The 26258-nt window shown below is 35.2% G+C and overlaps 3 protein-coding genes across 5 annotated transcripts in view; 1 reads left to right on the top strand and 2 right to left on the bottom strand.

Moving 5' to 3' along the window:
* Positions 1 to 400: 400 nt before the first annotated feature.
* LOC115454804 lies at positions 401 to 17524 on the bottom strand. Its single transcript, XM_037436732.1, is given in 8 exon segments — positions 401 to 4628; positions 6503 to 6745; positions 9325 to 10147; positions 10149 to 11673; positions 12077 to 12157; positions 12889 to 12990; positions 16075 to 16143; positions 17157 to 17524. Coding segments are annotated over 8 exon segments (3006 nt in total). The 5' UTR covers positions 17287 to 17524; the 3' UTR covers positions 401 to 4595.
* A 378-nt stretch (positions 17525 to 17902) lies between these two features.
* LOC115446838 (phosphoglycerate mutase 1) lies at positions 17903 to 20153 on the top strand. The gene is made up of 5 exons (XM_030173641.2): positions 17903 to 18114; positions 18183 to 18415; positions 18879 to 19070; positions 19449 to 19521; positions 19684 to 20153. The coding sequence occupies exons 1-5, from the start codon at positions 18012 to 18014 to the stop codon at positions 19848 to 19850; spliced, it is 768 nt and encodes a 255-aa protein (XP_030029501.1). The 5' UTR covers positions 17903 to 18011; the 3' UTR covers positions 19851 to 20153.
* A 143-nt stretch (positions 20154 to 20296) lies between these two features.
* Positions 20297 to 26258, bottom strand: part of LOC115446839 (protein lethal(2)k10201) — a 13766-nt gene continuing 7804 nt past the window's right edge. For all 3 annotated transcript variants that reach the window (XM_030173643.2, XM_030173642.2, XM_037436635.1), the window contains exons 2-5: positions 23977 to 24086; positions 22793 to 22918; positions 21831 to 21987; positions 20297 to 21295 (exon numbers count right to left, since the gene is read on the bottom strand). In XM_030173643.2, coding sequence (XP_030029503.2) covers positions 20960 to 21295; positions 21831 to 21987; positions 22793 to 22918; positions 23977 to 24029 — 672 coding nt within the window. In that variant the 5' untranslated portion in view covers positions 24030 to 24086 and the 3' untranslated portion in view covers positions 20297 to 20959. The remainder of the gene's footprint in view (positions 21296 to 21830; positions 21988 to 22792; positions 22919 to 23976; positions 24087 to 26258) is intronic.

The following is a 26258-nucleotide window of genomic DNA, read 5'->3' as shown; positions in this document are numbered from 1 at the left end:
CTCGATTTACACATGGAGACACTGCGCTCATGACATTTTTGTATAAATCGACTGCGAAGAAATAAATTCCTCGCATACTCATAACTAGTAAAGAAACTGCGTTGATTAGTTTTAATTATAAAAACCAGATGTCGCTACATTCCGCTTGTCATCATTGGAGCAACAATTGTACGTAGATCATAATAAATCACTGGAGAATGACTAAGTTTCAATCTGACAATTCGTTGTTAACAAATAAAAAGTTAAATTAATTGAAATAGGATGCATGCAAGAGTCCATCTAATTCTATCGATTTTAACTGCTATTTATATTAGCTGCAAGTTATACTTTTTATTTCGAAATTGTATCAAAAGTTAGACGATATTGTGGGATTGCATAAATATTTAAAATCTTAGGCAAGTCTGACAAATGATATTTACTTATAAATACAATATAACAAATCCACTTGTTATTCGTTTCTAAAACGAAACACATCCGCCCACACTGCTGTATTATACAATCAACACTATAAAGAAAATAAAAATCATTTCAGACACATTTAGAATTTGATTACCACGCTGAAACATGACACTTTTCGAAAGAATTCAAAACGAAATATCTAAAAATAATTTGCAACGCATTTTGGATAACAAAAAAATATTGCAGTGTGAGTGAATATGCGAGAAGGAACATCAACATTTATTATTATAAAAAAAAAATACACAGACCGGTCTTATAACAATAAAAAAAAAACAAACTTATATTCTAACCATTACTTACTCGTAAAATCACTAAAAATAATGTCAATTGTCAAACAAGACATTCCATTGCTTATGTTTAACGACTGTCTTGTTATACTCTACATATTTATTTCGTTTCTGCACTTATATATTTTTTAAACATAAGGTAAGACTAAGCGGGCGCCACGATTCATTGCTATTTGCTACGCTATACGGGCTCATTTTGACATTGCGTTAATAAATGAAACCACATACTCGTCTTTACCTCTGCTAATATTGTGGCAAAAATCATAAAATTTTCAAAAATCGTCGCAGTTTAATTTTCTTATTTCTTTAAACATTTTTTAAATTTCGAATTTAGCGTGCGCATGAGTGTATTTTTCATTGGAAGTGTGATGTTGCCGTGGCGATGAATTATTTTAGAATACATAATAGAAGTGAGATTAGGAACGCACAAAATTAAAATAACCTTTTATCGACATTATTTTTTTTCGGAGCTTACATTTTTTTTTGTACTTTCATGTTAAATGACCCAACTGCACCTGATGGTAAGTGCAGTGGGGTCCAATAGAATGTCGACTGACGAGAGATGATTACCCCTCAGCATTCGACACAATTACAATTGTTTTTCACCTACGGTTCGAATAACTTATTGTAATGTTAGTTTCAAGCAAGCTATTTCATTTAGTAACACAATATCAAAATGACCCTGTATCATATACATACCAGTCATCTGTATCAAAAACTAGTGACATTCAAAGGAGTAAGGAATTAATTATGGAAATAAATTAGTTTTTAAATAATGTTTTATTTCTCTGACCTTCAAATTACAACGTAAAAGATATACACATGTAGATTTTCCGTGTCTATTCATTAAATATTTTTGGAAAATATATCCGGAAAACGCGAAATAGGTAACAACGTAAAACGTTTTTGGATTTTTTGTCTGTTTTGTTTGCACAAAACTTTAGCTTGTCACAAAACTAATCATTAAATTTACAATCTAACTGAAAAATATTTAACTTTATTTTGTGTTACATATAGGGTACGTCCGGGATAGACACGAGGGAGACGGGTCACACGCCTCTTGTCTTGCGTTACGGTGAGGTGTATAACAAACTGAAATTTATTAAGTTATAATATGTAGGTATATATAGGCAGTTAATATTATCGAATCTTTGCATCCCTGCAAATGGTTGGTATTTTTAAATATCGTAGTGTGCGCCCTACTTTATAGTTATGTAGAATATACTGGACGGTTAAATAAAAGGACAATACTTTCCACGAAAAATAAGAGATTTATTAACATATATGTTTTATCGAATTGTTTTTTGTCTTGTGTCAATGTAATTAGATTTTTACGATATTATTTTAGTGTTTCGCACGGATTTGCTTACTTGTTAAAGCATCGTTACTCACGTAAAATAGAAAAGTGTTCAATTTCTCAAGTGATTAAATAAAAAAATGACACAGATTTATCGACAATAAAATCACATGCCATCAAGCAAAGGCGGACCTATCACAGCTGCCTATAGATTTTCTCGATCGTCGATAATGGCTTGACATAAAAAGAAAACAATTTGATCATAACCAAACAATTGTTTCTGATTGTTTAATTTATGATTGAAGTCAGCGACTAAAAAAATCTGAACAAGCCCAAAATTTCAAATCACATTTATGCTATTGTCTTCCTTTAATAAACTCATAAAGATTTATTTTATTTGTGTATAGGTGATTTAAAATTTGAGGCTATCCACACGCAATCACTATAACGTCAGCAGGTAGTCTTTTTGTTTTATCGATATTAATGTAATGAAAAATCTCAAATATCGATATTTCCATCCCGATTTTTGTCCTAATGGCGTGTGACGTTACAATAAAAAAAAACGATTTTTTATAACATACTAAATAACATAAATGCATGTTCGGCAGAGTTCTGGATAAAACATTTTTATGTAACAATTATTTACGCAGTAGAAAAATAATACAAAAAACTTAGGCAAAAAATTTTACAAACTAAATTCTTATAGTTAGGCACCTATATCACACAGATACCTAGACTTAGTTGTTAGTTTATATACATCTGTACATTTTTTAAGCACACTTGCCAACTTAATATTTTCAATAGACTATAGTAATGATAATTTTTGCGAAGATGTTTGGATGTTTCTTAAAAGTAAAAAAGTAATATGTTTGTCATAAATTTGGCACAGTGACAGCCACGGGCGTCGCTAGGTCGAAGTAGGGAGGAGCTACCGCACCCCTCCCTCTTCCTCTAAATTCAACATAAGAACATAGTTTCATATTTACTTGTGTTCAATAAATGTATATTAACCTATATCCAAATTTTTACTGGTGGTAAGTTTCTTAAATTTGAGAGTCCGCCTGGATAGGTACCATCGTAATGTCTATTTCTGCCGCCAAGCAGCAGTGTATAGTCACTGTTGTGTTCCGGTTTGAAGGAAATTGTAGCCAGTGTAATTATGGGACATAATAAAACTTAAAATCTCATATCTCAGGATGGCGAGCGCAGTGCAATACCGAACAGTAATTTGTAATTCAAGGTGTTGGATGTTTCTACTGTTTATGAGCCGTCGTATCGCTTACCACCAGGCAAGCTCGTCCGTCATTTAAAGCAATAAAAACACTGATTTCCCTGGATCAAATTTTGAGTTTTGCCCTCTCAAGTTGGGAATTAGCAACGCCCATGCACGGACCACGTCCTGGATAGATAATAAGTTCTTTCCAATGGAACTTACAGGTTATGCAAATGAATCGAATGCTAATAATGAGGGCGTCGATTTTGCGTTATCTTTATAAATGTGCAGGTTTGAGAAGTAAAAAACATTAAAATCATTATTTATCGCGTAAGCATGTCATAAAAGTTACGTAAAATGGGGGTAACATCTGTAAACTCCATTGAGTAATACCTAGTCTAGGAAGTATCAAATTAATTCGTGAAACAGAAGATTATGCTTTGATTTTGCATTGTCTACGATTCTTGAAAATAAGTTGGCAAATTTAAATCACAATGATTCTTTTAGAGTATGGCAATTGAGATTCCTCTTGTGTTGATAAAAATCGAACTGTCAAACAACAAGTGTTAGTTCCTGTTATAAACACATCTAAATCGAATTTATGTTCAGAGGTTTAGCACCGGTAATTATAAAAGTTAAAACGCTACACGTTAAACGTGTTTTCCATTCACATCGCCAGTGCGACCGCACACACCTGACGTGTCAAAACGTGCGCAACAAGCATACGGCCAATATAACACGTGGCGTGACATATTTGTAGTACAAATATCAATGTTTTTTTTTAGTATAAAAAAATATTCATTACGTATACTTTACTCAAATATAATTTGTTGTTATTTTAATGACAATGATTACAATTTAAGGCACTAAAAATTTCGTGTCGAACTAAATAATCAACTGCTACGCGAGCATAGCGTACTTAACATATTGTCTATACTTAAAATATAAATGCAAAAGTAACTGCCCGTCTGTTAATCTCAATATATGAGTCTAACATTATAGTCTCTTGAAATCATCCTCCGTAAAAAATATTGCCATAAATGCGAAGTCAGATAAAAAATTGTAAAAATTATACCATTCACTGGGTATATTTACGCGTGCAAAACTTGGGGCAAAGGCTACTTAGTTCGATATCAGTACTATATTTTAAAATACTACAAAAGTATGTTCTTGGTTTTTCACTTAGTAACACAATATAGATATGATGCAGAGTTTTCATCCTATACCAGTTGGTGCATGTCCGATGTTTATCAACACAACTGAATATAACTTTGGTACAATATACTGTACATTTCTTATTACTAACTTAATATAAATCTTAACCAATAATAAACAGGCATTAGAAGTTTCGAGGCGGCCTCGGATGAAAATTCTGAAAAATAATTAAATAACATTATAACACAAATAACAAATAATATCACAGTATACCATTATTCATAAATGTTTATTAACACTTTAACCGTGGAATATTTTGTCACTTATCACCATAGTTGCTACTTATTTTGTGCTACACCAGTAGTGACTTTATATGACTATATTAAATCTAGGAATATAAAACTTAATGCAATTAATATTCAAGGTACAGCTGAATATCCTGTTCATTTCAGCTACACAAAACACATCATATATGTGCTTTGCCCTCCTGCAGTCACGCAGTAACGCGCATATTAACACGCCAGGTGTCAGTAGTCAAAATAATGATTAAATTTACAAACGATTGATCTTTTCCTTATGATTTAAGAATAGCACAACAAACAACGGTTAAAATTATGTCAAAAAGCATTTTTGAATAACCAGTCTTAGAGATCTCTGAAGGAAGGGACAATTTGTTTTGAGAAATGTGTTCTCAAAATTTGTCTTGGCCGTTGGTTAAAAAAGGTATACAAAGGTAAGTTGACTACAACTCAACTAACTTTACGTCTGATATACGTCTGAAAATAGTATAACAAAAGAGGCTGAGCGGGTCAAAGGTGCTGTGTACGAAATTAGAATGAAAGTTTCATCAGAATTGTTATTGCATTTAGCCCTTAAAGTCATTTGCATAATACTTTTGAAGAATCAAAACCTTCATCAATTATTCATGCTCCAATTAAGATATTTTTCTGTTATAACATATTAACAGATATAATAAAATATCAATGTTGTCACAATACTTATAAATACGATTTAAATTAACTATAAAAATCATGACTACTCAATGGAGGTTTAAGACTGCACCCGACTTTAAAGGCGTTGGAATAGACAAACCACATCAAGGGCCGTAATAATAGGTCCAACTTAGATTCTGTCTAAAATGGAATGTCAGGTGATAGGACACTTAGGGCCGGCGCATATATGGCGAAGTGCAGCGCAGATTTTTTCACTGTCATAAAATTATCGATATTGTCTTCTTTGAAATAATATTCAAAATCAATTAACATAATGTAATGCAATTATAGTTTAAAAAATTATCTTTGCTGCATTCCGCCATATATGAGCTGTACCCTAGGTTAGCCAACATTTTAATATTATTGCCTTTTGACTTGTTTTGTTTATTAAATATTCACTCAAGATCCTTATACTGAGTTGAGATCGCTTTATTACGGCCCAAGCGTTTGACGAACAAATAGCATGCTTGATACTTTCAATTATAAATAACTTATCTCTTTATGTTGTTCCCATAAAAGAAATGATGTAGTTGACTATTTTTACTCAAAGATGAAACGCCTACGACAAAGATATCGTATGCGTTTTATCGTTCCTAAGGTTTAAGTATAACATTCACACCGTTGTGCGGAATTTGAGTGAAGGGCCGTGCTTTATCAAGAACAAAAATACTCCAGTTTTTTAATATTATTATAAATTTAAAGAATATTTAATTTTTTGTGCGCATAGTACATGTTTCTTTGTGTCCATTGTACACAATGTAAATGCTACCTTAAGGGTTTGTTAATAGGCACAAAAAACGTAGATTTTGAGTTTGCGTGGTCACGTCCTGACAGTACAACGCAACTTCTCATCGCAACAGTTACATGACACTAGTTCTATGATATGGTAAGCAATTTTAACTGTGTGTGTCCCTAACAATTTGAATAGTATTTTCTTTTAATATATTAAACTATTTATTTAAGAGGTGAAAAATAATTAAGTGATAAGGAAACTTCTTTGATTAAAACCAGTCAACTACCCCATCATGGACACTTGTTTTAAAATAAAAAACATAACCGCTCGAAACAACATCCAGAGTCCTGAATTAACTCTACATACAATAGGCGCCATCCGGTACATTTTGACCCGCCGGTTATTCCTCGGCCTCATGGGCCTAGTGTGGGGTAAGGCCATTAACGGCACAGGCGCTCTAGGCGATGACTGCCTCCAATTACGAAAATCATTGTTCAACCAATTCTCGACGTTATGTTTAGTGGGTGTAGAATTAAATTTATTATTATAACACGTTCTTGTTAAATTCACCGTCCTGGTTATTGACGTGTCGAGGGACGGTTTGTTTTGCTGTAAGAAACACATACATTATTAAAGACATTAATAGAGAACTAGTTTCTTATGTTTACGCGAATGTTAGACATTGAAATTAAACTAATTTTCGGATTCTATCGCGGTGCTAGTATTTTATTTTCTCCCGACGTTTCGAAGACTTTGCAGCCTTCATGGTCACGGGGGGGACTGAGGTGTTGTTCATCCGTAAAGTCAAAGTTACAATATCTACCTACATTTTACAATTATACAACTTTTAAATTTTTTAAATTTTAGCTGTTGGTGGTCCGATCTACGCAGAATGAGCTCACAGTGTCTTGAAGTCTGGCAGCCGGTCTTTTGGGTTCCGATTTAATTAAATGTAGAACTGGATCCCAGGCTTGTGCAAGCTTCCAACCATCTTCCCTATTGAAATTAGGATGTTTTAATTTCAATAGCCTCGCGAATCATCCTAGGCAGGAATCGGTGTTCTTTGGCGAGGATTTGTGGCTTGTCTAGTCGCAGATAATGATTGGCGCCTCCCTCAGAGTGTTCAGCGACTGCAGACTTCGTCGAGCGTCGGTGTTTCACGTCAGCTATATATTCTTTTACGCGGGTCCCTATTCTTTTTGTTTGCCCGATATAAGAGGCCACAGTTGCAATCTATTTTGTATACTCCCGGTTCTTGTAGAGGTATGTGACACTTGACAGGTGGTAAAATTGACTAATCTTCTTAGGCGGCTTAAAATAAGTTTTATGGAAGCACGCTTCAGGATGTAGCCAATCTTGTCGGTGACTCCTCTTACATATGGTAATACAACCGGAACACGTTCAACTGTGGCTGGTTTCACTCGGTTTCTGTGACGGCGGCGTGGAATTTGGAGCTTGTTGTCTCGCAGTACTTGCTTGACATGTTGCAGCTCATCAGAATTGTATCTAAGAAGTTAGCAGAGAATAACATTCTTGTGGAATATGCAGAACTACTCCAACATTGCCTTACATCTGGCTATATGTTGTGGAATAATCAGTTCTATGTACAAGTTGAGGGGGTAGCGATGGGCTCCCCTGTATCTCCGGTAGTCGCCGATATATTTATGGAGGACTTCGAGGAGACAGCCCTGAGTACAGCCCCGGTCACTCCAAGGTTTTATAAACGGTACGTAGACGATACTTTCACAATTTTACCATCTGATAAAGTAACTGCATTTTAAATCACCTTAACTCCATCAACAATAAAATCCAATTTACTATGGAGTTAGAACACAATAAATCTCTTGCTTTCTTAGATGTTTTAATCATCCGTAATCCTAATCAGACCTTAAGTCATACTGTATATCGGAAACAGACCCATACTGATAAATATCTGAACGGTGAATCTCATCACCACCCAAAACAGTTAGCTACCGTGGGCAAATCTTTGTTTCAGGAGAGCACAAGGAATCTGTGACGAGAAACACCTGGCCGCTGAGCTGCAACATGTCAAGCAAGTACTGCGAGACAACAAGCTCCAAATTCCACGCCGCCGTCACAGAAACCGAGTGAAACCAGCCACAGTTGAACGTGTTCCGGTTGTATTACCATATGTAAGAGGAGTCACCGACAAGATTGGCTACATCCTGAAGCGTGCTTCCATAAAAACTTATTTTAAGCCGCCTAAGAAGATTAGTCAATTTTACCACCTGTCAAGTGTCACATACCTCTACAAGAACCGGGAGTATACAAAATAGATTGCAACTGTGGCCACTCTTATATCGGGCAAACAAAAAGAAATATAGGGACCCGCGTAAAGAACATATAGCTGACGTGAAACACCGACGCTCGACGAAGTCTGCAGTCGCTGAACACTCTGAGGGAGGCGCCAATCATTATCTGCGACTAGACAAGTCACAAATCCTCGCCAAAGAACACCGATTCCTGCCTAGGATGATTCGCGAGGCTATTGAAATTAAAAACATCCTAATTTCAATAGGGAAGATGGTTGGAAGCTTGCACAAGCCTGGGATCCAGTTCTACATTTAATTAAATCGGAACCCAAAAGACCGGCTGCCAGACTTCAAGACACTGTGAGCTCATTCTGCGTAGATCGGACCACCAACAGCTAAAATTTAAAAATTTTAAAAAGTTGTATAATTGTAAAATGTAGGTAGATATTGTAACTTTGACTTTACGGATGAACAACACCTCAGTCCCCCCCGTGACCATGAAGGCTTCAAAGTCTTCGAAACGTCGGGAGAAAATAAAATACTAGCACCGCGATAGAATCCGAAAATTAGTTTAATTTCAGAGAACTAGTTTGTTTTTATTCTGGCTGAAGAGTACATTAGACCTGATGCTAAGTACTTATAAAAAAATATCAAATTCAACTATTTTTTTAAAAGTTCTGGGTGGGCATTAGGTAATTAGAAGTGCATATATTTATTCCGCACTTACAGCTTACAATCAGACAAAAATCCAAATTTCAAATAATTTGCTGTCCCTGGGCGTCGAACCCAGAACCCGTGTGAGCCAGAAGCTTCGCTCATTTTATAGAACTTCCAACCGTATTAGTCTCTAAAGAATTAAACTTACAGTTTTCATCAAGAAGACAGTTCAGAGTAGCGTTTTAATTATGTACTCACCAAAGTATCGGCTTTTGTGGTGTCCGGAGAAGTATATCTCTCTTTTTCAACATCATTAATACAATTTATTTTTAATGGCTCTAAATTTTCTCCTTTAGCCGGCGTCACTGAAAACGGACTTGACACCGCAGATGTATTGAAATTATCGTTTTTATACGCCATTAGTTCTTCATACATCGCATAGTTTACCGTCCTTAATCGAGTTTCGAACTTACACATCAGACTATTAGCAAATATACACGTATCCGTATGTTTAATCATATCAAAAACTGCACGCAAGAGCCTCTCTTCGTCGGGCAGAATGCAAACTCTCTCCAGTATTTGTGCGGCTACATCCGAATCAAAAGTCCGATTGTGCCGCACCATCAAGTTGGTTAGGTTCAGAAACACTTGTTTGAAACGCGAAAAGTTCTGCGAGTTAGCGATGATGCGCATCAACACGTGACACAGTCGCGTGTCGCCGTCCACCGGGTAGTTCAACAGATCCTCGCACACCGAAAGCCCAACATCATTTAAACCCAACAGAATATACTCTAACGTCGACAACTGGTATTCAGAGTCTTCCTTGGTCTTGACAGTGACGTTCACAACGAAATCTATCGCCATCTCAACAAGGATCCTCAGCAAACCGCGCCTATGACATTCTTCCACAAAATAAAAACCGAAACTGCGACGAAGCATAGGGTGCGAACTCAGATATATATACTCCTTTATGAACATTCCCTCGCTCAGACTTGCCAAGCGAGCTTTGACTTGCGAAGGACTAGGCACCACGTGCAGGAAAGGGCAATACGGCTGCTTCTTACACGCATTCGTCAAATTAAAAACACAAGCCTCTGAAGATTGCAGTTCTTTTCCACGACACTGGTTGGAATATAGACGTGATTTGCGGTGGCCCGATTTGGTTTGGGAATTCCTTCGGGTTGTCCAGCTCAGCCAGCTGTCCCTCCTCCAGCTCCTCTTCCTGCTGGTCGTTGCCACTGGCCGATGGATCGCTGATACATTCCCCGACGTCGTCGTGGGCCGCAATATTGTTCACATTACCCTCTTTGTAAATTGACGTTGAATCCGCATTCTGTTTTTCGCACACGTTCCTTTTGACAGCTGCATCTGGCCTCGTGACCTTGGTGGGACAATAGTCGTATTTTTCCGACGACGTATCTTTGTTCAAAGGCAGCGGAATGTATTCTTCGTCCTGCACATCAGCAACGTCCGGGGATTCACATGAATTGTTTGTTCTGGACGGTTCGATGCCGGTTATACTCTCCGCGAACAACGAGAGAGCATCGTCGTCGTCATTGTTTTGTTGGAACGGTACATAGTTAAAGTTATCTATCGCGTAGTCACTATCGTAAGTAGTACTCGGAGATCTCGGCGAGCGCGGGTATTCTACGTTTTCGTTTAAAAGTACATTGTCTTTTGTTATTGGGTTGTCGTCGTCATAAGACGCATTCAAGTTATAAGCGACAACTGAATTAGACTCTTCGTCTGTTTCCACATTATCGGGTTGTGCACGCGAAAATATTTGTATTATATTTCTACAACTTCCGACCATATTCCTTTCTTGATCAAGAACCGTTAATATTAAATCGTTAAGCTTTTTCTTATTGTCGTTTAAGTTTTTGCCGTAACCTATCCATTTCGCGATTTTTTCGTCGAGTTTATTCAAATAAAAAGATAACTTAACTAACGCTTTTGTCATTTCCTTTAATAATGAGTCACTTTTGGGGTTACAGTCCGGGTTACCTTGACAAATGGAAGTGGATGACGTGCTTAAATTCAAACTGACGGCCGGTACGTCCATGGAAACATTCGTGACGGAATCCGAACTGGACGAACTGTCCGATTCGGAGCTACTCTCCTCACTTTCGCACCTTTGGTATTTCGGTAGCTCGCTGTCGACACTCGTTAGTTGTATGACAGGTATTTTGTTGTCTATGCGCACGAAGTCGTTGGTGGCGACCGTAACACACGTGGTAGTGCTAGAGCTGGAAATGTCTTTGGTCCACGAGAAGTTTGAGACGCTAGTAGCGGAAGTCTTGCGAGAGTCAATTACGGCTGCGATGGGTTTGAAGACTTCTTTAATTTCGACAGGTTCGTCCAAAGCCGGCAGACATTTTTGAACGACGTCAACGTCATTTTTTTTCTTACCTTGAATTGTTCTCTTCTTTCGTGTTATATTCCCTTTGGCAGAGGCGCTTGGTTTTGTCTCTTTTTCAGGTTTTTGTGGCGCCGTATTTTGTGGCGCCGTATTTTGTGGCGCCGTATTTTGCGACACCGTATTTTTTTCGCAAACTTTGCGTCGTTTTGCCGGTTGTTGTGTCGAATCTGCTGCCCTTTTACGAGATACTGTAATAATAATCGATATGGAATATTAGTCTTTTGTGACAAAAGACTTAAGCTATTTTATCTTCAAAAAAGCGGAGATGTTGGTGCACGTGCGGTGACCTGACCTTATTTCCATCTCAAGCAGTATCACAAATACTCTAATACAACGAAGAGAAACTGAGTAATTGAATTTGACTTTTTTATATTGGACAATGATGACGTAACCTCAGATATTCGCTTAGATACTAACATTACATGATATATGGTCAGAGACTATATAAATAGACGAACGCATGTTTGTATCATATAAAAAAAAAACACGGTAACCTGAAGAGATACGCGTTTTTTTTTATAATAATATCAACCGCATACGGAGTTGTAACTTAAACTTACTACATAATACAATTTGCAATTTGACACTTACTTGTGGGTTTAGGTATTGTTTCCGTGTTAGTGTTAGCTCTCTTTCTGACTAGTTTTTTGACAGGTGCCTTGTCGTCGACTTCTGAAAAGGTATTATGCATCAAAAACCCAAATACTGAATCGTTTTTACGGTATATCCATTACGGGAGAAAAAACTTTCGTTTATTCAGAAACTAGATATTGTTCGCGGCTTCTCTTGCGTTAAAACCTTTTCCCGATACAAAAATCTCTAAATTACGGCACTGATGCACAGTACCAACTATACGACTCCAGCGCCATTTATTACTTTCTACGGAAGAAGCTAAGTACCGGGATAAAAATTACGCTATGTGTTAAACCAATGTGTTATGTGTGTGCTAAATATAATCCAAATCAATTCAGTTGTGTCTAAGTTTACTTGTAACAAATATCCAAAAATTAAAACAAACTTGCATTTATAGTATTAAACAAGATAATATAAACTCTACTACGCTGAAAAACACACTACGCGTGTAAAAATGACCGCTAAGCAGTGCGACGAAACGCATACGCTGTGTTTTGCTTAGCCAATGCGCGAACAAGCGCATACACGTTGCGCTAATTTTCACACGCTAGAAGTGTGGAAACGCATTAGCGTCCGGGAGTCTTTCTCCTTTTGCGAGTGCAGGACAAAACACCTTGTATATTACATTAAGGCGCAACGTTGAATTATTATGTTTAGCGCCACAGCCAACACGTCAATTAAACTCAAAGATTCTTCTTTTGTGTTTGATATTGATAGCAGTGATCACATATTACAGTTATGTCTCAGGTATGAAAAAACTATCCACTTACCATTATCATTCTGAACAGGTATGTTATTGATAATAATCTCTATTGGTTTTTCAGTCACATTTGAAACATTATTTACTTTTTTCCCCAGCTGTGTTTGAATGACTGTAAAAGAAAATATAAAAATAAAGGTAATATTTTGTTTGCAAGACCCGTTTCGTCTTGAGCTAATTAAGCCTACTTATTGATTAGGCTTATCTTTAATTTGACTTGTGATGTGATCAACTGGACTAACATCCGTTTTCAATAAATGATCCCAATTTAATCTTCAATCCGAGTCCGAGAATCTACCAGTTGAATCAGTAATTTGTAACCATGTCAAAAAAAAACTTTGTACTGACTTCTCCATTTTAGAGATAGACCAAAAAAAGCGATTGAGATCGTTTATAGCAAGTGGCGGTAATTCGATTCTTTTACGTTAAGTATAACGTAAAAGAATCGAATCCGAAAAATAAATATAACGTAAAAAAATCTAATTCTATGCCATTGTATAAAACTAGAATACTGCTTCACTTTCACTAGTACCGCATGGGGTGGTGTTCCAGAATACGGGATAATTATAATAAAAATGGGTCTTAAATAGAAAATCTCCCGCATGAGATTAACGACAAATGAAAATGAAACATTTATGCTGAGCATTGTGCGGCTGCGCATTTGCATTCAATAGCTCAGCTCGAACGTAATTACAAAAAACAACAAAAAGAAAAACTTTGCTTGCACAGCACGCACAGGTCAATATTAAATTAATGTAATTATTTATAAACCAGCATTAAATTACAACATGTGACAAGTCCTGTAAGATACTGAATTTATTATATAAGTAAAATAAGTTTAACAGGTTGACTGCAGCTCGCGTAACAGCTCGTGCTTCTAGGAAAAACTAGATTGTTGTAAAAAAAACCTAACTAAGGGTGTGTCACTCTCCGTCTCGAAGCTAAATCCCAGTGAGAGAAAATATACTTCGTGCGTGCGTTCTACTGGTGGAAAGTTCATTGTTTTAGCGCCGCAGTTAGCGTGTAAGACATTGAGAGACAGGGCCAGCCTAGGGTATCAGAAAAAAAATCGGCCCCCCTTTATCTGGGCGACTTTTTTTGGACTACCGAAAGCCTACCATGAAGGCGGTAGTACTATAGCACGTATGAAAGATTTCGCTTTCCCTAAATACTCGTGGATTCATTAAAGAAGGTATCATTTCAAAAAAGGCTAAGAACACTACCATTATCGAAAAAATAACGTATTGAATAAGTCTGAATTCTCAGTATCCATTTCAATATGTTTAATTAATATTACCAATAAGTGTTACATATCTTAACCATGTTCGCCTTAAATGGCTCGTGTATACTGAGAATGATTAGTTTGCTAAACAAAGAGTAGGCACAAACTGAGTAGTGGCCAATGATATCTTGGCATTGAAATCGATGAAATGAAATCGTTTATTGAAAAACAGACTTACAGAGACTTAATTCTACTTACAATAAATTTATATAAAAATATGAGATCCTTAAAACTAGAATTTGCAGGGGTACCCAAACTAGGCAAAGCCTGTATCTTGGGCTATCAGCGACAGAGTTAACTAAACTGAGACTTAGGAGAATAACCGATAACAAGGAAGGCATAGCCAGCTTCAAACTCTGGAGTGTTAAAGTGAAAATTTCATATTGATAATCCGAATAATTTAACACCTGGTCCCACCTCCCTACCCCATGGTAACAAGAGCACAAATTTTTGTGTTATACAGTTTGAGAATTGCTAAAACTAGTTTCGATTAAATATTGTACACATATCAAATCTTTATTAAAAATGAATAGCGAGACAAACAAGCGACGCGGCCGCCTACAAACAATACACAGGTTTGATTCCCGGGTTTGTCTGGGACTGAATTTGTTGGGGGAGTTAACTTCATGCAGGCGCTCAGACGAATTTACTAAACCAAATCGTTATTGCCACGTCCGTGAAATAGTATGTTGCGCCAATGTCATGTCTAGAGGAAGTCCTTAATTTATGCTTTTACTGGTGGTATGATATATTTTATATCCGCCTGGATAGCGACTAGTGTACACAAGGTGTTAAAACCACACACGAACTACGAAGGTGTGTCGCGTTCCAGAAATTAGCCTGTGGATATCCTGTTCAAATAGGCCGGCGTAATTGTGTCGACTGAGGGGTAATCACCTCTCGTCGGTCGACATTCTATTGGACCCCACTCCACTTACCATCAGGTGCGGTGGGGTCAATTTCCCATGCTCGTAAAAAATGTCTAAATCCTTATCAAGAGCTAAAACCAATGCTACACATACTTTTTAAATAACATCTGAAAATAATCTTCAAGAAATTTGAAATAATTCGCCATGCAAGCTGAAAACATAACCATATATTGTTTGAGCAAATGTATATAACTGATTTTATGTTAGGATTTTTTTTTTATGATAAATACAAAATAAACAATGAACAAAAAAAATTACTTTTATTATTCTCTTGCTTAAGGTCCTATTTTACAAAGTTCAAGTTAATGTTAACTGCCACTTATTATAAAGGGTCATGTTTACATTGCGTTACTAAATAAAAACACATTTATTCGTCTTCACTTCTGCTAACATTGTGCCAAAAATCTAGTGTAATTGAAGTGCTATATTTGGGGCACATGTATATTCTTGTGTTTCTTATCAAGAAAGCATTATTATCAAAAAACACATTACCATAGAAACTGTAGGATATCAATTGTAAATGCAGGGGTGCCCCTAAGGATATCCAGTCTGTTGGCAACATCCAGCATCCTATAACTTATATCAGGTTGTGTCTATCTAGTCAATCAATGTCTAATATTGTACTTATTGGTTATGGTTCATTAGATTTATTGGTTGATTGATTAATATTATGGTTCATTAGATAAAAAACAAGTGCAATCATTCCTACAAAGGCGAAACCAGTTTTTATGTCAGCGAGGGTTACAGAGTCGAAGTCTAGTCATTTGTATTTACTATCTTATAAAATATTTATTTTATTAAATATATCAAGCAAGTCATTAAAGAATTATCAATAGTCACCTATACTCAGCCCAGGGGGCAATATGACCCTGATACTTACCTCATGAATCACTCTTGTATTCATGCTTACTGTTTTAATAAAGATACTGTGATAGTGGCCTGCTGTGAATGTGTTATAAAGTATATAATACTAAAAGTAAATTACCTTCATTAGCCAGCTCGATTTGCTTCTCCACACTTAAATTGCTTTTTTTGGTCCGTTTTCGAGTGAAATCTGTAATAATTATCACCATTATTTATACTGTTCACTAATATTTATTCTTTGTGTCTAATAAAAAAAATAATATATAAGCTTTTTATTCAGACTTTTTATGCTAGGATTTATTGCTTGCTTGTATTTTGCAAGTCCGTTTGCCAATTAGCAAAGAACTCCAATCTTAATTCTCGTATCTCCCTCTCGCTACTCTACCAAGTTGTTCCTGCCACTTGTTGAATATTGTCATCCCACTATTTCTGTGGTCTACCTCTCTATCTATGGCCTGTGTGTAGACCATATCAAAAATCTGTTAATATATATAATTTAATGCTTTGAATGACGAGACGAACTTGCCATTCGTCTGATTGTTAGCAATACAACTGCAGCCGCAATACAACCATAAGCAGTAGAAATACCATCTTAAATTACAGTGTTTGGTATTCCACAATGCTCGCCATTATGAGACATAGGATGTTGTCTTATTACGTCCAGTAATTACATTAATTATATTTACTCAAATAATTCTATTTAAGCATAGAATTATAGCTTATCCCTTTACTGGGGTAGGCAGACTATAACACCTATGTTTTATAAGGTATGTGAGGTCTTACAAAAGGGAGGCCAAAAGGCTATTGGCCATTACTTAATTAAAACCATAACTCTAGGCTAAAATTAAATAAAAATAATTTCATAGTAAATTAGCATCTTAACTATTAGCACCATCATAAAGCAACATTTCTTCGTCCTGATTAATAAAGATTTAGGTCCATTAGGTGTCAGGATGGTGTTCCACATGGGGCAGTAGTGCTGCGTGTAAAGAACTGCATACATAAAAATTCCTTTCCACTTTCACTTTCTGTTGTTCAAAACAAGACTAACGAGTATAGAACACCACTAAGTTCCAAATTTAAAAAGGACACTGTAGAATTGCATTTAGCAATATGAAACTACCGTCCATACAAAATAACTTGACTCGTCGTAATATTACACTTAAATAAATTTTGTGGGTTTAGCAAAAAGATTATACTCACAAACACTTCGTTGAACAGGAATTTGCATTTCAACCGTCGGAGGACTTTGGATTTTCGGGGCTCGTCCTCTTGTTTTCCTGACTGGTGGGGCATCAATCGGAATTTTTGAATTTATCTTCCTTGGGGCCATAATGGTAAATTAGTGAACTGAGAACAATATATATCAATGGAGATTAATTTAAATACAAGATTTTTAAACTTAACGCAAATGTTTCATTTTTATAGTGTTCTAGTTTAGTGTTTCACCGATTATTTATATTTAAGAATTTATTTTCAAGGTTTATTATTTATTTGAGGAAGAAAATTGTTGGATTATGAATAAACTTCACTCAGATTATACCACGCTTGTCATAAATTGTAGAAATTATAGAGTATTACAAAGACGAATACAGATTTTTTATTTTTTCCACAGGAGATTGGCTAAGGTCAAAGACTACGCTGCCAATTCATAAGAAAAAAACTAGTACGTAAGTGAGTTATAACCGTTATAACCAAGGTTATAACTTATATCATTTTTCCAAATTGACAAATGTTAATCTGAGAAACGGAATAAAAAATATTAATTTTGAATGTATAGTCGATTATTACATTATTTCATAGGATTAAATTTAATTAAAGTAAAATAGATATAATCGTTAAAAAAAATTAAAACATTTATTATATCTGAAAGCTATGTATTATAGACAAATAAAAATTTATCTTCTCTACAATTTGAAATACTTGCTAGAACGGAACGTCCTTGTCTTTCTTAACTTTTCAAATAAAGGTCATACAGGTTACTTACGTCAAATTTGTAACAAGTCGACCTCTGGCTTAGCCGGTTTCTTGCAGTTCCCTAAAAAATCGACTATAAAAATGGCCGCAAAATACAAAATTGTTATGATTCGCCACGGCGAGTCTGAATGGAACCAGAAGAATCTCTTTTGCGGTTGGTTCGACGCTGACCTGAGCGACAAAGGTGAGTCGTAGTCCAGGATCTATTACGACCTCTACGCCGAGCCACAAATGATGCAATATTTCTTTTAGGTCGCGAGGAGGCTGCCTCTGCCGGGAAGGCTCTTAAGTCGGAAGGCTACCAGTTCGACGTAGCGCACACTTCCGTGTTAAAACGCGCTCAAATCACCCTTAACACGATTCTGCAGGAGATCGGCCAGACCGATATTCCAATTAACAAGACCTGGCGCTTGAACGAGAGGCATTACGGTGGTCTCACTGGTCTGAACAAGGCTGAAACTGCTGCCAAATATGGAGAGGCACAGGTAAAATATTATTTTTATTTTTCGAACAGTTAACATAATATTATTTGTGTTACATGTTTATTCCATTTATTCCATACTTTTTAATATTATACATTAAACTGTGTAATATGCTACTTTATTTATTTGACTTTATGACCTCTAAATATTTTTTTAAAGGTCATAAAGTAATTTTTTTTAATGTGTAAAAAAAATTATTAAAAAAATCACCGAAATAAGTAAATCTAATAGAGTCTATTTATTCTATAAATTATGTATAATTTTTTTTCTGTAACTTAGGATTTTTTTTATATATTGTTACATCTATGATAAACTTCTGAATTTGCTATTTTAGTAAATTTGTTAGTTTTCCATAGTTGTGACAATATTATTTCCAGGAAACATAGATACAATTACATATTACAAGTCTATTCTTTTACATGTCAAATTGACCGTGTATGTAATGGCCTATAATGAATGCCTCTAGGTCCAAATATGGCGTCGTAGCTTTGACGTACCCCCACCAGCGATGGAGAAAGACCACCCCTACTATGAAACCATCGTCAATGACCCTCGGTATGCTGGTGACCCGAAACCTGAGGAGTTCCCCATGTTTGAGAGTTTGAAACTCACTATTGAAAGGACCCTGCCTTACTGGAATAATGTTATTGTTCCTCAGGTATGCTATAATGAATTCTATTTCTGTGCTACATATGATTCAAACCAGATTTGAATTGCTTCATGAGTGTAAGTAACATAAGTTTAACACACATAGGGTAGAATTTTGATATTGTTCTAGACAAGTTTTGTTTATTAAATTGAGTTGTAAGTGTTCTTGCTGTATACAAAGCTGGTCTTAATGGATCCAATAAAGGTAGAGCAGGAACCTGGCAGTACTGGGACTGAAGTAGCCCAAATAAGTGTGAAATAATTTTAAGCTTCTATATTTTTTAGCCATAAGTTTTTACAAACCTGAATTCAATTTCCTGTAAATATTTTTTATTTTTATTCCCATCATTATTTTATAATAAAATATATCATTTTGTTGTATTTGCAGATCAAAGAAGGAAAAAGAATCATTATTGCTGCCCACGGAAACAGTCTTAGAGGCATTGTCAAGCATTTAGATGGTAAGATTTATTTCATATTTAATATCAATATACAAGATATTACACTTCTCCACAAATGTATTCAATTCTAACATACACTTATACATTTTGCAAATGAAAACCCATTACCCATGAGTGACATATAAATCCATTGAGAATTATTTTTCCAAAACATCTCTCCAGGTCTGAGCGATGCTGCCATTATGCAACTGAACCTCCCTACCGGTATTCCCTTTGTATACGAATTGGATGAGAACATGAAGCCAGTTGACTCCATGGTCTTCCTTGGTGATGAAGAAACCGTGAAGAAGGCTATGGAAGCCGTTGCCGCGCAGGGCAAGGCCAAGTAAAGAGTTATCAGTGTTATTTATTATTTAACAACATATTTATGATAAGATTATAGTGTTTATTTTACGCATGAGGCGATTAATTTAATAGTGCGGTAAATATGTGATGATTTGGAAGTGTACTACAGCTTAGTTGTGAAGGATTTATCTCATTAAACAGAATCTTTTATTGGCAGGTTAAATGGGCAAGAAAAAGGTTTTTTGCTTATTATTTATTTTACTAAACTGCATTCACTATTGATACAAAAAGAAAATGTAAAACATAACACAGTTACCAATTTATAAAATAAAACTACAGGAATATGTTATTGTTTTTTAATAAAGGAGCAACTATCATTATAGTGTTAAAAACTAATATTGCACCTCCCCTATCCCAGTACATGATGTCTTCCTACATAAATTAGTTTCTCACTCAGTAGTGCAGGGTTTAGGATATGAATAAAACACAATTGGTTTTGAGATCTCTTTATTAATCATAGACTAACTTCGATAAACTATTTTACTAATAACACAAATGCAATAACAAAACTAGAACTATGGAATAAGTAGTAATGAAAAATGGTTTATCTATTTTTTTTTGTAGTTATCTGTAAAGAATATGTGGGTGTGTAGTATATTTTATTATCTCTACTTTCCTCTATCTTGGAAATACTTAACTTCTTTTTAAGTTTTAACTGCAATAAACTACAGTGTTATTAAATGTAAATTATATATACACTTCGCTACTTCATAAAATGATAATTACAAGTGGCTTTTATGATTAGCTGTGACTATAATTAGACAGAAAATAAATGCAATGAGGAATTTGTGAAAAAAAAATGTAACAGCAATGAACTGAAAAATTTGCTTATAACCACCACTGTGGGTAGCTGCATTGAAATATCTAGAAGAATCTAAATATCAAATAAAACTAGTTTACGTGACAACTGGCAAAATCAGTGTGATATAATGGCAATTTACATGAAATGCTGATCTTGAATTTATTTAAACTGTATAAATACTTGGTAACTTGGCAGATAGAGGATTATTTTGATTATGTGTTCTGGATGCATGCCAATTGCATTTAGTTTTTACCAGAATATACATATGCTTGGTAGCAAATAACTATTGATCTAATTTTCATCAGGTAAGCTGTCTTTTAAATCTTTCATGACGCCATCAATGTCAATTCTTTTTTTTTGACCTCCATGTTTTGAAATGGGATGCCCAAATAATGAATTTTTTTTGTGCAACTCATGGATTTTTTTTTCTGGACCCTTATCAATTTCCATAGACAAATCGACAAATTCATCCTTGGACTTATTCTTTGGTTTATTGGTCTTCTTTTTATTTTTTGGTTTGCAGTCAAATCTGAAATCTTTGGGCAATTTATGGACAAGGACACCATGCTCTAACCTGTCTGTGGGGGTCGAAAACTTTTCAGTGCATTCTTCTATGAAACAGCAATACTGAAAAAAAAAATAATATAAATCAAATAAAAAAAAATATCAAATGTCCCTTAATTTTTTAATACAACTGCGTGACTGTCTTAATGTCGGGTTTGTAGGTCTGTTTGTGACAACAATTCAGAAAAGAAAAACAACATGTGAATAAAAGGCCTTTTTCAAGTTCAACAAAGTTAATTGAACTTTTCAATTATTTTTCTGTTTGTTAAATATTACGCAATTCTTGAGCAACATAGGCGTTTAAAAATATATGTCAATTAAATTATTAAGAACTATAAAAATCTTTAAGAATACCCTTAAGAATTACTGTTTCTTTAGGAAAAATCGAGCTGTGTCTGCATTTAATTCTAACAATCCAAAAAGCTTCAAAGCAAAATCATAACCAAACTGAATGTAAAAGCGAGATAATTAGATAATTTAACTATAACTTTATTCTCGCAAATGTAATTATTTTCAATTTTCAGCTGTATTTAATCCTACAAATATCTTTTATCTAACAATTGGAAAATCAACTGTAGTGTTAGTTGATAAAACTTACTGAAGGTTTCCTCTCTGCCATAGCGGAGAAGAATGAATCATGGTTTTCTCTAATATGTAGATCCAGCAAATACGGGTTTGGCAGTACTTTCTTGCATTGACCACATGCATATCTGTGATTATCATTGTGTTCTATAAATACCGCTTCATCCGTAAATCTGAAATAAAAATGTATTTCACGACCAGCATCCGGGTAAATGGATCAAATTTTAAATCGATCAAATAATTTCATTGTGAGACCACATTGCCTTGCCATTGATAAAAAAAATACAAAACTATTCTTTACTCTATGTTCGTTTTGTTAACGTTAACTGACTGATTTCAAAACACGATCCCAATCTTAATCTTTAATCCAACCCTAATGATAAACCAATCCCAATATTTCATTTGTAAACATGTCAATTTAATTTCATTCTGATTGGTCAATTTTTACGATCGATGGAAAAATATTGAGATCGTATATTTAAATCTACGGGTAATCTACCTACTTATTTAAAATCTGAACACTATGAAACAGTATCTAAATATTTTTCTTACGTCAAATAAATTCGAAAATCATATTATACTTACTAAATATTAAGTTTAATAGTTATTAACATGTTTATTGGATCCTAACAAAGCTGGTAGGTGCAGCATTTCTTAGGATATGTATTTAAGCAACACGGAGGCACTGTGCCGTCTTCTAGCTTCTTTAAATCTCCAATTATTTGACGTAAGAAAGCAAAAACAGTTAATGCAATGCACTGATCGATAATGATTTTAGCATTATTTCAAATTATTTAGGTTCAATTTTGAAATCACATACAAGTGATCTAATGAATAAATTAAAACAGAGATGTCAAACAACAATATTTATCAACTTTACAAATGCAATTGTAAATTTGTTTGTGTTATATTTTATTCCATGAATAACTGTTGATGATTTAAAAATTGACCCTAAAATTATACAAAAGCAGTTCTTACGCTTCGTCGTCATGGATTCCAAGTCGCGGCGGAGGTTTATCAATAGCGGCATACAAACTTTTTGGATCAATTCCCTTCTCCGATAAGGAGGTTAACAGCTCTAAAAGTTCTGCGAGAGCCTTCATACTGGAAACGGTTATCATATTAAATATGAATATAAAAAAAAATGATCAATTTTGAAAATGGAATTGCTGGAATATTTAACCCGGGTCCTCGTTTTTTTTTTATATATAAAGTGCACACATACCTGCTACAGAACATAAAGAAAATATTCTAATCTAGATTATAATGTTACATAAATATTTAATTTGTTATTAGTTACATTGTAATGGGCAAGATAAGTATAGAATGATGCTATTCTAAGTAATTTTAAAGCATGTGTAATATCGCAACGTAACTATTTCTACTATTGTCATTAAAAAACCATAAGCAGGTACATAATAATTAAATTTAAACCAAATTTTGATCATACATTTACATAGAATTCGCTCTTAGTACTCAGGTACATAACTTCGTTAAATTACTCGGTTAATGATAACTACGGTTAATTTCAATTGTTATTAATTTCCGGTTTTCCACCTAAAGGTAGCCCATCATATTAGCTGCCTATCTAATTATGCTGTAATATTGATTTAAGTACTTAATTGCAAATAACTGACTATTATAGTTTTAATAATTTTGAACAAATTTTAACTATGGTGCTCGTTTATCAGTTTCCGATGAAGCGCTTCTGCAATAAGTTCAGTCAATAATTTTAACGTACACATGCGCGGTACGGCAACGCTCTGAGGTCCTGGGTTCGAATCCTGGGTCGGGCAAAGTGATGTTTTGTTTTTCTGCTCAGTATCAGCCCAGTGTTTGGAATTTGTACCCGATAAGTCGTTAGGTTCGCCATCATGGGGCAAAACACACATGGCGAAAAATGGGTACCCTGGTTGCCCGGTGGATTCGTGTTTCAAGCTTAATTAAATTCATTATTTCATATCAGGTCTATTGTATTACCTTCTTGTATTTGGATATGATATATCTACTAGGAGGGGAAATGTTAGGACGGGAAGGCATCTCTATATTTAGATCGCGGTATTCAAGTTGGTGACCATGCAACTCTATTGAGGCTAGCTGAGGTAGAGGTAGAGCTGGTCTTAACTTGACTAGAATCCTATATAACTGGTGGTAAGTCTTACTTGGTATCATTTTTGGAAACTTCAAGAGCGGATGCCACGAGTGGCATGGCCATGGTCACGAAGCGTTCTTGAAGCTTCGCACTTAGTCCTTCAGTTAACTCTTGTAATATCTGTAACAGAACATAATATACCTAGTCTTGCCATAAATATTGTAATAAAGAAAAAAGAAAATTGTTAACTGCAAATAACATTTATTACTTTTACAGTGTGTCAGTTTAATACATAAATATAAAACAATTAAAAATATAAAAAGCTTATTCGAAGTGGTCTCCATTGGCTGCAATACAGTCCTTTAAACGATGAGGCCAGTTATCAATAGAAGCACGCACTCTTTCCATGGGAAAATTCTTCACTGCCAATCGTATAGATTGTTTTAGGGACTCCAAATTATCATGGCGTTTAGAGCAAGCTGTACTCTCTAAAACTGACCACAAATCATAATCCAGCGGATTAAGATCGGGACTAGACGACGGCCAGTCTTCAGCTCTGATGAAGTCCGAAACGTTCGATTCCAACCAAGACTGCGTGGACCGAGCTTTATGACCCGGCGCCGAGTCTTGCTGGAAGGACCATACTTGGTTATTGAACATGGTGATGTTAAGGGGCTTAACTACCTTCTCAAGAATGGTATCTTGATACACTTGTGCCGATGTTTTGATACCTTTTCACAAAAATATGGCTCAGTCACTCCTTCATAGCTAACACCCCACCAAACCATCACTGAAGTCGGATAATGTCCACGTTGCACTCTGTCGACTAATTGGGAAGCTTCCTTAGAGCTTTGAGCATAAATACGGTCATTTTGTTTGTTAAAATGTTGCTCAATTGTAAAATTTTCTCATCCGTAAACAAAATTTTTCTGTGACCTCCCTTTGCGTACCGCTTCAGTAGTTGTTTCGATTTTACCACCCTATTCTTCTTTAAATTATCAGTTAAGAAATGGCCAGTGCGTCTCTTATAGGCTGCAAGTCCTAAGTCATCTTTTTAAAAATACGCGACATGGTTCTAGGTGCTATCTTCATTTCCCGAGATAAAATCTTTTGCTTTCGGACAGGATTTCTTCGAATTCTTTCCCTTACTGCTTTGACCACCTTTTTCGTACGAACACTACGTGGACGGCCAGATCTTTTCTGTCACAAACAGAGGAGGTCTCATTGTACCTATTAATAGCCCGGTACACAAACATTTTACTAATACCAAGTGTATGGAGAGTTTTAAAATTGCATTTGGCTCCATACCTACTTTGTGTAATGCTATCACAGCGATTCGGTTCTCTTTATCACCCCACACCATTTTAATATCGCAAAATATTTTACAATGTATTGGCGCCAAAATGAGAAAACACAATGAACAATCGTATAAAAATGACAGATTCGAAATTCAAATGTAATATTTTTTTATAATTAAGTGTAACAGTATTTATGGCCAGACTAAGTATTGTTATATATGTTAACAATATATTATGTTAACATATATAACAATATATTATGTGCCTATTTTGTGTGTTTTTATGTTTAAAAACACACAAAATAAGCACTTTGTATACCTACGAACGTCAATTCACAAAATTGAAATCATATAACGAACATAGAAATAAGTGAGTAAATCATATTATAATTATACTGTTTATATTCCCACATTGACACATTGTTAGTAAAGGAAGTGAACTACAAACTGCATCGTCTAGGATAGAGATGGCGAACCAGTGGCACGCGTGCCAGTGGTGCCAAGTGACGAAATAATTCAAGCATGCGAGTAATATATGCCAAACATTGTACCTAGTCTTGCCATAAATATTGTAATAAAGAAAAAAGAAAATTGTTAACTGCAAATAACATTTATTACTTTTACAGTGTGTCAGTTTAATACATAAATATAAAACAATTAAAAATATAAAAAGCTTATTCGAAGTGGTCTCCATTGGCTGCAATACAGTCCTTTAAACGATGAGGCCAGTTATCAATAGAAGCACGCACTCTTTCCATGGGAAAATTCTTCACTGCCAATCGTATAGATTGTTTTAGGGACTCCAAATTATCATGGCGTTTAGAGCAAGCTGTACTCTCTAAAACTGACCACAAATCATAATCCAGCGGATTAAGATCGGGACTAGACGACGGCCAGTCTTCAGCTCTGATGAAGTCCGAAACGTTCGATTCCAACCAAGACTGCGTGGACCGAGCTTTATGACCCGGCGCCGAGTCTTGCTGGAAGGACCATACTTGGTTATTGAACATGGTGATGTTAAGGGGCTTAACTACCTTCTCAAGAATGGTATCTTG

The sequence above is a fragment of the Manduca sexta genome, chromosome 9 (assembly GCF_014839805.1).
Source record: "Manduca sexta isolate Smith_Timp_Sample1 chromosome 9, JHU_Msex_v1.0, whole genome shotgun sequence".
In the NCBI taxonomy this organism is placed as follows: domain Eukaryota; kingdom Metazoa; phylum Arthropoda; class Insecta; order Lepidoptera; family Sphingidae; genus Manduca; species Manduca sexta.
This window is presented reverse-complemented; position numbering and strand designations above follow the sequence as displayed.